General features: G+C 38.2%; 1 protein-coding gene across 4 annotated transcripts in view; it reads left to right on the top strand.

Annotated features, from left to right (window-relative positions):
• Window positions 1-13,607, top strand: part of NAB1 (NGFI-A binding protein 1) — a 48,395-nt gene that overhangs the window by 23,428 nt on the left and 11,360 nt on the right. For all 4 annotated transcript variants that reach the window (XM_032406068.1, XM_032406079.1, XM_032406051.1 and 1 more), the window contains exons 3-4: window positions 2,245-2,378; window positions 5,636-5,687. In XM_032406068.1, coding sequence (XP_032261959.1) covers window positions 2,245-2,378; window positions 5,636-5,687 — 186 coding nt within the window. The remainder of the gene's footprint in view (window positions 1-2,244; window positions 2,379-5,635; window positions 5,688-13,607) is intronic.

Genomic DNA, 13,607 nt, shown 5'->3' with positions numbered 1-13,607 from the left:
GAGAAAGGGAGTTTCTCTGCACCCAAGACAAAAACCATAAGGCTAATGATAAACCATGAAAAAGAAAAGCCACTGCATATGAAGAGTTAATGCTCTTAACCCATAAAGAATTCCTAAAGTCCATAAGAAACAAAATAGTGCAATAGAAGAAACAGGCAACTGCCATGAGCAAGCAAATTTTAAAATAATTTAAAAGTATAAGAAAAAGGTTCAGTTTTATAGTCAAAGAAATGTAAATTATAACCAAATGATATGGAAAATACATCAAATTGGTAAAGCTTTTCAAATAAAATAACCCAGTGTTGGTTGATTGTGGATAATGGATTTTCATATAATTGTTGGTAGTGTTATGATTTGGAGCAATTTTCCTGGAGAGTAATTTGGTGAAATACATAAATCTTTTAAAACTTAGTATATTCTGTGACCTAACAAGTTTATTCTTAGGAGTTTATTCCAAGAAAATAATTAAATACATGTGCAAAGATACACAGTTAAGAATGTTCCTTGCAGCTTACCTTGTAATACATGAAAAAGTGGGGGTAGTTTAATGTTCAGAGTGAGGTTGATTTAAATAATACATTGCTCTTTCCTACAATGGAATATTACATGTCTAGGTAGTAAAAATGATACGGTAAAGAATATTTAAATTCATTTATCAGTCAACAAATATTTATTGAATATCCAACCCATGCCAGATGCTGATGTAAACAAGCCAAGTTTCTGCCTTAACACATGATAAAAGCAAAAAATACAGCATACATAAGTGAAAAAAGGTGATTAAAATCTATATTCACGTACATGTTTGTATGTACACAGATATTAGAGTAATATATATTATTAAAATATTAATAGGTGGGGCTCCTGGGTGACTCAGTTGGTTAAGCATCTGCCTTCAGCTCAGGTTATGATCCCAGGGTCCTGGGATCTAGCCCCGCATCGGGCTCCCTGCTCTGTGCTTTTCCTTCTGCCTCTGCCCCCCCCCCCCCCCCCCCCCCCCCCCGTCTCTCATGAATAAATAAATAAAATCTTAAAAAATAAATAAATAAAATATTAATAGATGGAAGGTTTGCATTCTGCATTGCAACCATTCTGCATTGCATTAATAGACAGAAGGTTGAATTTCTTCTATTGCTTCTCTGTATTTTTGAAAATTCTAAATACGTAACATTTTTGTGAACAAAATGGGATGCCTGGGTAGGGAGGAAATAAATACCTGCTTTTTTATGAAAGGAAAACAAGAACTAATATTAAGACCAACTTTGTGCCAGGTGAGTCTCATTTACTTCTTGTTAGTCCCTTGAGGTAGTTCCCATTTTGATTATCCTATTTTTGCCTCTGAGAACACTGAGGCTCTGAGAAGCCCAGAGTCACACAGATGGTAAGTGATGGAGCAGGCCTCACCTCAGATCTGTCTGCCATCACACCATTCTCTTTGCTGTCAGTCATGTCTGCAATGAGTGTTTCTTGCTTTTTAAAAAAAATTTGATGTACCACTTGGCAATTCCCTACATCTGTTTAAATTGGCAAAATTATGTGAAAAAACCTTTTCTGATTTATTAAACAATAACAGATTTTGAATTTAGGATAACGTTTGCTATTTTAAATTTCAGTACAAGGTGTTTTGTCAAGTAGCAACTCTGTATTGGCATTATTTAACACTTAGATAACAGAGTGGAATTAGGTGAATTTTAGAGAATTAGTGATTCCAATTACAATTAGTGATTTCCTTTATGGCCCTAATCTGTGATACTCTGTTTTTTTACTAAGTAATTTGATAAATATTTAACTCAAATCATCAAATTTTTATTCCTTCCTAAGAATTTTCATATCCGTTCACATTAAAAAAAATCAGATCATGTATACTCACTTTTAGTTAGGGAAATATTATCAACAAATCATACCAAATTCTTGGCTTTTCATAAAAATAAGATACAGAACATTTTTTACTTTATTTTGCTTATTTTCTATAAACTCATGCCTAAAAAAAATAAATTAAGCATATAAATACATAAAACCAGGGTGACTTTTGATTAATTTGAGTTCTGAGAGATGGCAGGTGAAGTGATTTTCTTCTGAAATTAGGCCTTAGGACTAATAAGGAATAAACAAAGACCCATCCTGATTTTTATAAACTATGATCTCATTATATAGTGATGTGACATTTTTATATCCTTAAGTGAAACATTTTTCTTACTGATGAAATAAAGATGTTTATAATTTTTAAACTTTGTTTTGGATACACAGCTCACTGTTAATGAAGCGGCTGCTCAGCTCTGTGTGAAGGATAATGCCCTGCTGACAAGAAGAGATGAACTGTTTGCCCTGGCTAGGCAGATTTCTCGAGAAGTCACCTACAAATACACCTACAGAACCACCAAGTAAGTGTCTAACTAATTGACAGGATTTTGCATTGCTTGATAGAAGTGGAACTTAAAACACTACCCACTGATAGAATATAAGCATTTTTCAAAAAGTAGAAGTGTGATGTGATTGTGGTTCTATAAAATTAAAGAGTGAGGTGACTTTTCAAAACATTGCTAATGTGGTTTTTGTTGTTTTAATTCTTTTGTCTTTCTTTTGAAAGGCAGTTCCGTAGCACCGTAGCATTGTTCTGGTAGTGGTTTTAGACATTCTTCTCACACAGATGCTTTGGTTTTGAGTGTGATGATGAGATTTAGTTATTTGTATACCCACTAACTATATGAACTTGTTGAACTCTTGGAGGAAATAAAGTGGTTCCTCTTGCAAGGTGTTTGCAGTCTAATGAGATTAGTTGACTAGATGAAAAGACTCCATTGGCCAGTATTTAAGGGAGAATTGGAAGATGCCAGACTATATGGAATATGGACATGTGTTTGAAATATGAAAGTAGAATATGGAATATTTGAAGTAAAACACATGTTGAAAAGCAGTGGTGGTTTTAAAATTTAATATAAACACATCTTACTATTCTTCATCTCATCTTCACTTAAATCCTAAGCAAGATGGCATAGTACCATTTCAGTTTTAGTCACTTGTTCCCCGTGGACCCCGATTTCTAGTTCACCATCAGTTGTGTCCCGCTTCTTCTCTGAGTAGATGCGCATGACCCCTGGCGTTAGAGTAATTGAATGTGTGTTGAAAAACCACATCCTGAGCACCCTCCCTGGCCCTAATAAGTACAGTTTCAGGGGATGGAGTCTTGGAATCCAAATTTTCACAAGTGGCCCAGATTATTCTTGTGCCTATTCAGGTTTGAAAAGCCACTGTTGAGGCATTTACTGTCATTATGTCCCCTAACTCATAGCAGCTTCCTTTGCTACCTTGCCTTAAGAGCCCACATATTTACAAACTGACACAAAGTAAAATTATGCAGACTAAATGAACAGGCTAAGAATATTATAGAATTATTTATAAGATTTTTTTTAAGTTGGATAATCGAGAGTTGATGTAGTGATTTTTTTTTTATTTTTTTCACTGTATTACACAAAATTTTCGGCCTGCTTTATTTAAGTAATTTAATCAAAGTAATACATGTACATGATTTAAGGAATCCTATAGTGCACAGAGCTTTACCGAAAACTCAGCAGTTTCCCTGCCCCACCCCTGCCCCCTTCTGAATACCACACCCCAGAGGCAACTGCTTTCAACATTTTTTAGCTGTTTCTTGTAGTATTTACATTTATATACTTAAGTTAAATATATTTTTAAATAGGGGTGCTTTTTTTTTTTAAAGATTTTATATATTTATTTGACAGAGACAGACACAGCGAGAGAGGGAACACAAGCAGGGGGAGTGGGAGAGGGAGAAGCAGGCTTCCCGCATAGCAGGGAGCCCGACACGGGGCTCGATCCCAGGACCCTGGGATCATGACCTGAGCTGAAGGCAGACACTTAACAACTGAGCCACCCAGGCGCCCCTAAATAGGGGTGCCTTTAAAAAGTTAAAAATACATTTAACTTAAAAAGTTAATATGGTGGCTTCAGGATAAAATGGTGGCTCAGTCGGTTAAGCGTCTGCCTTCGGCTCAGGTCATGATCTCAGGGTCCTGAGATCGAGTCCCGAGTCAGGCTCCCTGCTCGATGGGGAGTCTGCTTCTCCCTCTCCTTCTGCTTCTCCCTCTCCCTCTGCTGCTCCCCGTTTGTGTTTTCTCACTCTCTCTGTCAAATAAATGAATAAAAAATATTAAAAAAAATATGTATTTTTTTTTAAATATATAACACGTTTACATAATTTAGAAGCCAAAACTATGTGAATACGTAATATAAAAAGTTGCACTCCTGTTCTGGTCTCTTTTAACTTCTTCCTCCTCAATAGAAGTAGTTTTATTAGTTTCTTTTTTTTTTTTTTTTTTTTTTTTTAAGATTTTATTTATTTATTCGTAAGAGACAGACAGAGAGAGAGAGAGGCAGAGGGAGAAGCAGGCTCCCCGCTGAGCAGGGAGCCCGATGCGGGACTTGATCCCAGGATTCTGAGATCATGACCTGAGCCGAAGGCAGACGCTTAACCATCTGAGCCACCCAGGCGCCCTATTAGTTTCTTTTTCATCTTTCCAATGTGTGTTAATGCACTTGCAAACAGATATATATTTTCTCATTTTTTACCTTTTTTCCAAAAAAAAAAAATTGGTAGTATGTGTCTGCATTATTCTATATTTTGCTTTTAACATGTCTTGGAGATCTCGTCATGGTAGTATGTACACATCTTCATTATTTTTTACAGCGCCATGGTATTGCATTGTGTGGATGTACTATGTTTTTTTTTTTAGTATGAATTTTTTTTTTAAAGATTATTTTTAAAAGATTATTGTGAAAGAGAGAGAGCACACGTGCGCAAACAGGGGGTGGGGCAGAAGAAGCAGATTCCCCACTGGGCTCAATTCCATGATCCCAGGATCGTGACCTGAGCTAAAGGCAGACTGAGCCACCCAGGCGCCCCACCATGATTTATCTAACCAGTCCCCTATTGATGGATACTTGAGTTGTTTCTAGTCTTTTATCATTATAAATAGCATCATAATAAATAATGTCATACATACTTTGTTGATTCTGAAATGTACTTTTTTTTACATTTTAACATCTTTTACTTTGAGGGATAATTTATAATTGATGGCTTATTACAGTTTAATTGGCAGTAGTATTTCATATATCTGTAGGTACCTCTGGGATAGAGTCCCAGCAGAGGGATCCGTAGGTCAAGGGAAAATACATCTGTAGTTTCAATAGATAGACAACATGCATTTGAATCTTACGTAGCCTTAAGCATTCATCTTAAATGGCCACTTTGGTCATTTTATCCTGAAGTGTTCCTACTGATCCATAAAAAGATACCATGCAATACAATCCTCCTTGATTTTTTTTTTTCCTTTTTCATTATGTGATGATCATTACATGTTTATTGAGTACTTATTTTGTGGGGAAGTTCTTAGGTAGTGGCCTTTTAAAATGTGTAATATAATGGTGTCTGCATATTTCCCTAATGTTAATTTAGAAATGATGAAAAGTCTTTTTTGTTATGTCAGTGTTCTTTATGAATGTCTTATTTCTGGTGTAAGGGTTTCAAGGGTATATGTTTTGGTGGAAGTTTATAGATTGAGATGTCTTTAGAATAAAATTTGTTACCTTCTCAAGTTTTTCTCTCTCCCATTCCATTCAGGTCAAAATGTGGAGAAAGAGATGAATTATCCCCGAAGAGAATTAAAGTGGAGGTAAGATTATGCATGTTTTCTTATGCTAATAATATTTGCTAGTTCAAACTGAAAAAAAGGATGTTCCATAAACAAATGAAAAATGTGAATGAATTGTGGAATCTTTAAGACAATATAGAATTTTGTTGCTTTGAAGTATCTAATTTGAACTAGAATACTAAAGAAATTCTTAGAAGGAAACAACAATAATGAACTTGATGTCCAGTCAGTTTATCACAGGTTGATTTGTCAATAGGTGTTTCTTACAGATTTAAAACTCTCCTGGTTAAATGATTTTTTTTATAATCTTATGTATATCATTAGTCATCTTATCAAATATTTATTTTTTTAAAATTTATATTATTATGTTAATCACCATACATTACATCATTAGTTTTTGATGTAGTGTTCCATGATTCATTGTTTGTGTATAACACCCAGTGCTCCATTCAATACGTGCCCTCCTTAATACCCATCACTGGGTTCACCCATCCCCCCACCCCCCTCCTCTCTAGAACCCTCAGGGTTTTTTTTGTTTTTGTTTTGTTTTTTAAAGATTTTATTTATTTGACAGAGACACAGCGAGAGAGGGAACACAAGCAGGGGGAGTGGGAGGGAGAAGCAGGCTTCCCGCGGAGCAGGGAGCCCGATTTGGGGCTCGATCCCAGGATGCTGGGATCATGACCTGAGCCGAAGGCAGACGCCTAACGACTGAGCCACCCAGGCGCCCCAGAACCCTCAGTTTGTTTCTCAGAGTCCATAGTCTCTCATGGTTCATCTCCCCCTCCGATTATCAAATACATTTAGAGGAGCTAAAGGTTATTTATATTCACAATCTGAGGGAAATGACAATTTAGTAGCTCCAAGTAATGGAGACTTTCCTATAATCAAGCTTCTTTTAGAGGATCATGGTTGAGGCTGAACTTTTTTTTTTTTAAGATTTATTTATTTATTTGAGAGAGAGAGAATGAGCAGGGGGAGGGGCAGATTGAGAGGGAGACAAATGGACTCCCCACTGAGCTGGGAGCCTGACACAGGGCTCAGTCCCAGGACCCTGAGATTATGACCTGAGCCAAAATCAAGAGTCTGATGGTTTAACCGACTGCGCCACCCAGGTGTCCCGAGATTGTCCTTCTGATTTTAGGCCTGCAAGATGTAAGGTGGGAGTTGAGGAAGAAAAAAAATACACTTTTCTTAGGGTTGTCAGAACTATAGAATGGTTTCAAAACTACTGTTCCTTAATTTGGATTGAATGTCTGTTTTAAAGGCCAGTCTGCAACAGAGTAGAAATTTGAAGTCTGAGAGCTCCTTCCTTTTTTTTCTTGGGCAGGGGATGAGGTTCTGTCCTCTCTTAGACATCCATTATTTAATTTCAAGTTAAAGCAGATAAGCTGTGTTTGACTACCCTAAATTCTTCTCATTATTTTAACTAAGTATCTGTTTGCATATAGTCTTTCAGTCACACCAAAGCTACAAATACCTTTTTTTTTTTAAAAAGATTTTATTTTTGAGAGAGAGTACACATATATGTGCGTGCACACACACACACACACACACACAGGCGGGGTGGGGGGCGGGGTGGAGGGAGAAGCAGACTCCCCGCTGAGCAGGGAGCCCCACGCAGGACTCAATCCCGGGACTGTGGGTTCATGACCCAAGCCGAAGGCAGACACCTAACCAACTGAGCCACCCAGGTGTCCCCACAATTATCTTGTAAAAATGTAAATCCCTTTCTCACTTTCTCACTTAAATCTTTCCAGTGGCTTTCTACTGTACCTAGGATAAAGTCTACACTTGTAGAGACGTCTAAGACCCTACATGATCTGACTCTGACTTTGTATGTCTAACCTCATCTGCTACCACACTTCCCCATTCTTACTGTGTCCCAGCTACACTGACCCACTTTCTGTTGCTGGAACATGCCAAACTCTTTTTGCCTCAGCACTCACTGTTCCCCTACCTAGATCTTTCTGTAGCTCTTCACATGGCTTCAGCTCATAGCTGAGAGTTTCCTCTGACTTCCCTGCCTCCCTTTCTAAAAGGGCACCCTTACCTCAAAATCACATTTAGGCTCATTCTCCTGGTTTGTTTTGTTTGTTTTCATAGCACTTACTGGTATCTGAAACTGTTATGTATTTGTTTTTATTATCAGTCTACCCCATTGGATGAGCATACAGCTCTTATCTGTCTGTCTACTACTTTATATTCAGATTTGATAATAGCGCCTTGCAGTTAATAGGCACTTAATAAGATCAGGTGAAAGAGTGAATGGCTATGGTTAAGCATCTTTGACTTCTTAAAAACTTTACCCTAAAGCAGTGGTTCTCAAAGAAGAGAAGAATTTCTCTTAATCTCTTAAAGGCCACACTTTAAAAAATTGTGCTTGTATTTGTAATCAGTGGTCACTGTTAGCTCTCGAGTAATGTTTAAGATTCGTTAGCATCAGATACCATGCAAAAAAATTGCTGAAATTATCTAAAAGGCCATTAGAAGATAATCTAACTAGTGATGACATAGTTTTATCCTACTGCATCCCAAGATAATGAACAAGAGAGGATCCCTGTAGATTCAGTGACTCTGCCACTGAAAGGGAAGGCAGATGAACATAGAGACTGCTAAGAAGGCATGTGCCGTCCGAGGATTTAGAGGAAAGAAGGTACAAAACCTGCCCAGGGACCAGGAAGAGTAGTCAGCTGCTGGGCTAGAAATTCTGTCCGCCTCTTTCTCACCGTTGGCCCTCTATGTAATTCTGACTCGGCCTCTTCTCACATTTAAGCCCTGGTTTCCTTTTGTGTCTGTGTTCAGAGATCACATTTAAGTTTGTACGTTTAAGTTTGAGATCTGTTTGAGCTGTCATTTTTTCTTGTTAGGCTGTATTGATAAGTCTTTCTGACCTCCTCGGTGGCCCTTACCTGAAATTTAAGCAAAGTGTTTTTGTATCCAGCGCAATGTTTTGAGTTTCCTTTTAGTAGCTCAGAGTGTTGGGTTATAGCATTAGGTGTGACCCTTCTATTCCTTTAAATAGGAATAATTTAGACTAGAGATAATTGATAGTTCTGTTTGGTTAGTTTATTGTTTTACTAGCATTCACAAAGCCACTTGAACAGTTCTGGACTTAGAATTAAGATAATTGGTGTTTCCTTTTTCTGTGAATAACAGTTCTAACCCTTCCTAAATAAGACAAGTGACTCATCAACCCAGGCTACTTTAAATGCTCTTTATAGACTCTGAAGTCTTGATTTTGTTTCCCAAAAATAAATAGGGACTTGAGCTTTTAATTTAGGACAGTAGTTTACTTTTTTTTGCTTAGTTGTTTTAAATTTTGTTTTGTTTTTCAAAAGCACTGATGCATTGTAGGGCAACAGTATCTCTCCAGAGTGTGTGTGTGTTATGCATGTGTATACCTACACATGGATCCGGTGTAATCCTTTGCAAAATATACAGTAGTGGCATCAATCCTTGTCTAAATTCTCTGTGTACTGTAATTCAGATCTGAGATACCAGAGCTACTCATTTGATTCCGGAAGCTGACACTGAGGTAGTTGGTGTTGTGTAGGATTGTTACTCCCTTAACGACATTTCATCAAGTATTAGTGTGTTGTTTATACCTACTTTCTATGTGGCTACCAGCGAGGGCGAGAATTCCTGGCACAAGAAGAGATTAAGGGAGGCTCCATTGAGGAGATATTGTTTGAGCTGGGTTTTAAAAGAAAGGTAGGGTTTCAGAAGGTAAAGATGTGGGGTGGAGGGGCATTACAAAGATGGACTGGCATGGGCAAAGACAGAGGAAAGAAAATACTGTGCATGTTTAGAGAACAATGAGACCAATTTGTTCAGAATTTATGACTGACACCAAGGGCTTCATAAGTAAAACTAGAAAGATTTTAGAATTCTTTGAACATACTATTTCTTATTTCATTTGAATTACTAATTCTCTATTAAAAGAAAATGCTTATAAAGATAAGCTTAGCACATTATGAATTATAGCACATTACTAATTACTAGGCCCAAGTTAATGAGAATTTTTTCTTTCATTTTCATTTTTCTAAAATCCTTGACAATAACCAATTAGCATACGTGCCAAATTGCTGACTTTTTTTCATCTTAAAAAGATAATTTTTGGGCGCCTGGGTGGCTCAGTTGGTTAAGCGACTGCCTTCGGCCCAGGTCATGATCCTGGAGTCCCGGGATCGAGTCCTGCATCGGGCTCCCTGCTCAGCGGGGGGTCTGCTTCTCCCTCTGACCCTCTTCCCTCTTGTGCTGTCTCTCATTCTCTCTCTCAAATGAATAAATAAAATCTTTAAAAAAAAAAAAAAGATAATTTTTGCAGTGAACAAAAACAAATGTAATGTCCAGTAGATACAATGGAAATGACATCAGAAATAGACTTGTAAGGGAAAGGAACCTTTTCTTTCCTGCCATTACCAGTGCATTAGGACACACTGACAAAACTAGCACTTTGTTCAGGCTCAGTAAGGTGTGTTCTTGTTGCCAAAGGCTGTAATTTCCTGGTCTGTTTTTGAAGGGTTGGGTAGAAGTTTTAAAATCCTTGTCTAATTTTTTTCCTCTTATTATGTAGCAGGTTGTTCCCCTTAAAGGATAGTTAGCTATGTATTTGATTGCTTTTGTTTTTGTTGTTATTGTTTAATATAGGATACGTATTATAGTGAAGTACTCAGGATAATCTGTTGTCCTTAAATAATGCCCCTTCCTACAGCGAATGTTAGACATTAGGAAACAGAGAGATTTTGACCTTTCTATAATTCTGAGAATAATGAAGTAGACACAGAGGAAAAAGCCTGCTAGCTTGGGAAGGCCGTAGGGTAACCCATCACTTGGAACGAAGCCTCTAGGGAAGGCGCCTCTTCAGCCCTGTATGTTAGTAAGCGAGGTTTGGGAATATTTCTCCTGTCCGGGCCGGATGAATAGCTTGTCCACCTGGAATACAACCCTTTGTGTGGATCCACTTTCAGCTAAAATGAAAATGAATTATGTTTGTTGTTTTCTTTTTCATCAGAGACCTCAAATCTAGCTCGGGGACACTTGCAAAAATAACTTTTTTATTGAATCTGTTAATGCCTGTCCCTGCTAGGCGTTTGAAACTCATTATCACAAACCTTGTTTATCCTTATATGGAGGCTTTAGGATTTCCATTTATAGCCAAAGAGACACCCAGAGAGTCTCAGTGACTCGCTCAAACTGCCACATTGCTCTCTGGTGGCAGAGCCAGGCCTTCAAATCTAGGTCTGACTCCTAAACTGCAAAGCAGTACCACCTTCCCCCTTCCTGATGAGCATTCACAGAGCACCTTCGGTGTAAGAAACGCTATTAGGATAATACCTTTTATCCTGCTAGCAGGGTGTGGAAGGCCAGGTATGTGCAGAAATGATAGTCTTTAGGAAGGGGGAAAGAGGGGCAGTTAGCAATTTCTGTTTCAAGGAGGCATATCCAAGCAATTGTTAAGTTTTGAGTGGGAAGTTTAACCGTATACAAAATATATTTAAATATAAGACATTGCCATTTGACAGACTGATTGTTTAGAATGAGGAAAAGCACGGTGTTGGGAAGATAAACAGTAAATCAAGAAAAATTAGTTTGATTTATTTATATTATACCTATGAGAGAATATATTTAAGACAGCTTGACAATTAGTTAAAGGAGATAAAAACCAGCACCCAAAGTCCCTGGCATTCATGCCTTTTAAAAATATTAATTAAAAATGGATTCAGTTGACAGCCTTTATTTTTCATTAAGAACATAATGTGTTCTATGAACAAATCCTGTCATTACCTTCCGTGTTTATAGTAATATCTTGGAAGAGAGGAAGAATATGTCAGAGAACCCGTCTTGGGACTGGCCACGGAGTTGACTAAATGGGCTGTTGCTGTTCAGATCTCATCTGTAGGTTTTCTTCGTTCACTGAAATTGCTGGAGACTAGGCAGAGAGATGGAAGGTGACAGCATTCTTGATCCTGTGTGGGCTGGGAGTGCAAAGCAATCAGAGATAACTGGATGAAAGAAATGCAGTTTGTTAATAGAGACCAGAAAGTCAGAGAATTGGGGCTTGTAGAAGACAGACTTAGAGGAAACATCTGCTAGCAGTTCCAGTGGGGTGGGGGTGGGAGAGGGAGGCAGGGGGAGGGAAAAGGGTCAGAACATCCACCTACGCTGTTACCAAGCTTGTTGAAAGAAAGCTGCTCTAATTTGATGTAGACTCTTCCCCTCTGGATCAGAAAAACAGAAGCATTACAATCTGCTATTCATATAGAAAGTGTGAGTAAAAAAAAAGAAAAAAGAAAATGCACGTGTGAGGCTGAGAACATCTGCTGGAACAAGCCATTTTAAAGACAGCTAAGCAGTGGCTTAAAGCAGCTTGCTGGTATTTGGGGGCAAGGTTGAGGAGGAATGGGGGTGGAGACCAATGGGATGAGAGTAATTAGGTCATGAACAGCATCCCACCCTGTGTCTTTCATTTTCTCAGTGCTCAGAATCAGGATCTCACCAGTAAGGGAACACTGTGATTAATGGCAGTAGCCAAGAATATGACATGAAGATAAATTGCTCATAGCATGGTACAGCTGGTTCTTGGGAAAAAAGCTTGAGAGACATATAACAAAAGTCCTACACCAAACATCATGTGAAAGAGACCAGTTTCTTGGGAATGTTCTCACTCTTCTTTCTAAGCCATATGTTTTGGGTACCTGAAAACGTAGGTCATGAAGTGATAGCTACTCAGTCCTGTAGTTTGCCCGTAATGAACCATCAAAGACTGTGGGAGCAAATCAGAATGACTCATGTACTCGGTTTCAGAGAGATCACCGATTAGTTGGATATGGTAGTTTATTGCTCTTTGCATGTTTTTACTTCTCTTTATTAATGAGGAGCAGTGTCCATTTCCCAAAAACTTTCACATGTAGAGTTTGAAGTTCCCCCTTCCAGCTTTTCCATATTCTCATGGTTAAATAATCCTGACAGTGGTGCCACCATATGTTTGTATAGCAATGTGCACTTTTCCAAGAGTTACCATTTGCATTACTGCATTTAATCCCCACAAATCTCCAATGGGTGGATAAAGCAGATGGTTTAATCTCTATTTAAAAATTGGGAACACTGGAAATAATGAGGTTAACTTTCCTGCCTGGGATCACACATCTAATTCTTGACACAGAAGACTAGATCGCTCTTTCTTCTGTAAGTTCCTTTGAAAATAGCCCTGGAATATTGGAGGTTCTGGCCTGGGCACACTTCACCCAGGGCTCGTTGAAAAGCTGGAACTATATATTGTCCCCCGCACATTCAGATTGGGTTTTCAGAAAAGCAGATCTGGTTTGTTTCTTCCCTGAGACGTGCAGTGGCTTCTCTTTGAATTTAAGATAAAAATCGACAATTCTTAACATGGCTTACAAGGTCTCTCAGAATTTGGCCCCGCATATCCAACTTCTCTCACCGCTCCCTCTTTCTCAGTATATTCCCTATGTTAGCTATATTAAATATTCTCTAGCTTCTCAGGTGTGTTGTCCTGTTCTTTTTGCCTCTAGCTTTTATATAAGCTGCTCTCTTTCCCTAGAGAATCCTCTTCTTTCAAGTCTCAGCCTAGACATCTTGCCCTCTTAGAAGACTTCCTGACACACTGTTCTCCACTATGCTCTGGATCTCCTTGTCCTTTTCTCTCTCTAGATTGTTGGTCAGGAGGGCAGGAGTGACTATTTGTCAGGAGGGCAGGAGTCATTGACTCCCCAGCATTGAGTACAGAATCTAGAACCTATTAGGCAAATGAGAGATTTTTGATGAGTGAATAAACAAGTATTTCCAGATTTCCGTTGTTCTTTCCAGTAGAACTGTTCCTTACCAGTATGGTCAAAATTTTCTTGCTCGTTTTAGTGTTAAATACCCAAGATGTCTTATACTATGTAAGTAATCTCTAAGATAGCTATACTACGT

This window comes from Phoca vitulina, unplaced genomic scaffold (genome assembly GCF_004348235.1).
Source record: "Phoca vitulina isolate PV1807 unplaced genomic scaffold, GSC_HSeal_1.0 scaffold1, whole genome shotgun sequence".
Classification (NCBI taxonomy): Eukaryota; Metazoa; Chordata; class Mammalia; order Carnivora; family Phocidae; genus Phoca; species Phoca vitulina.
Note: the sequence above shows the minus strand (reverse complement) of the source record. Positions and strands in the feature narration are given on the sequence as shown.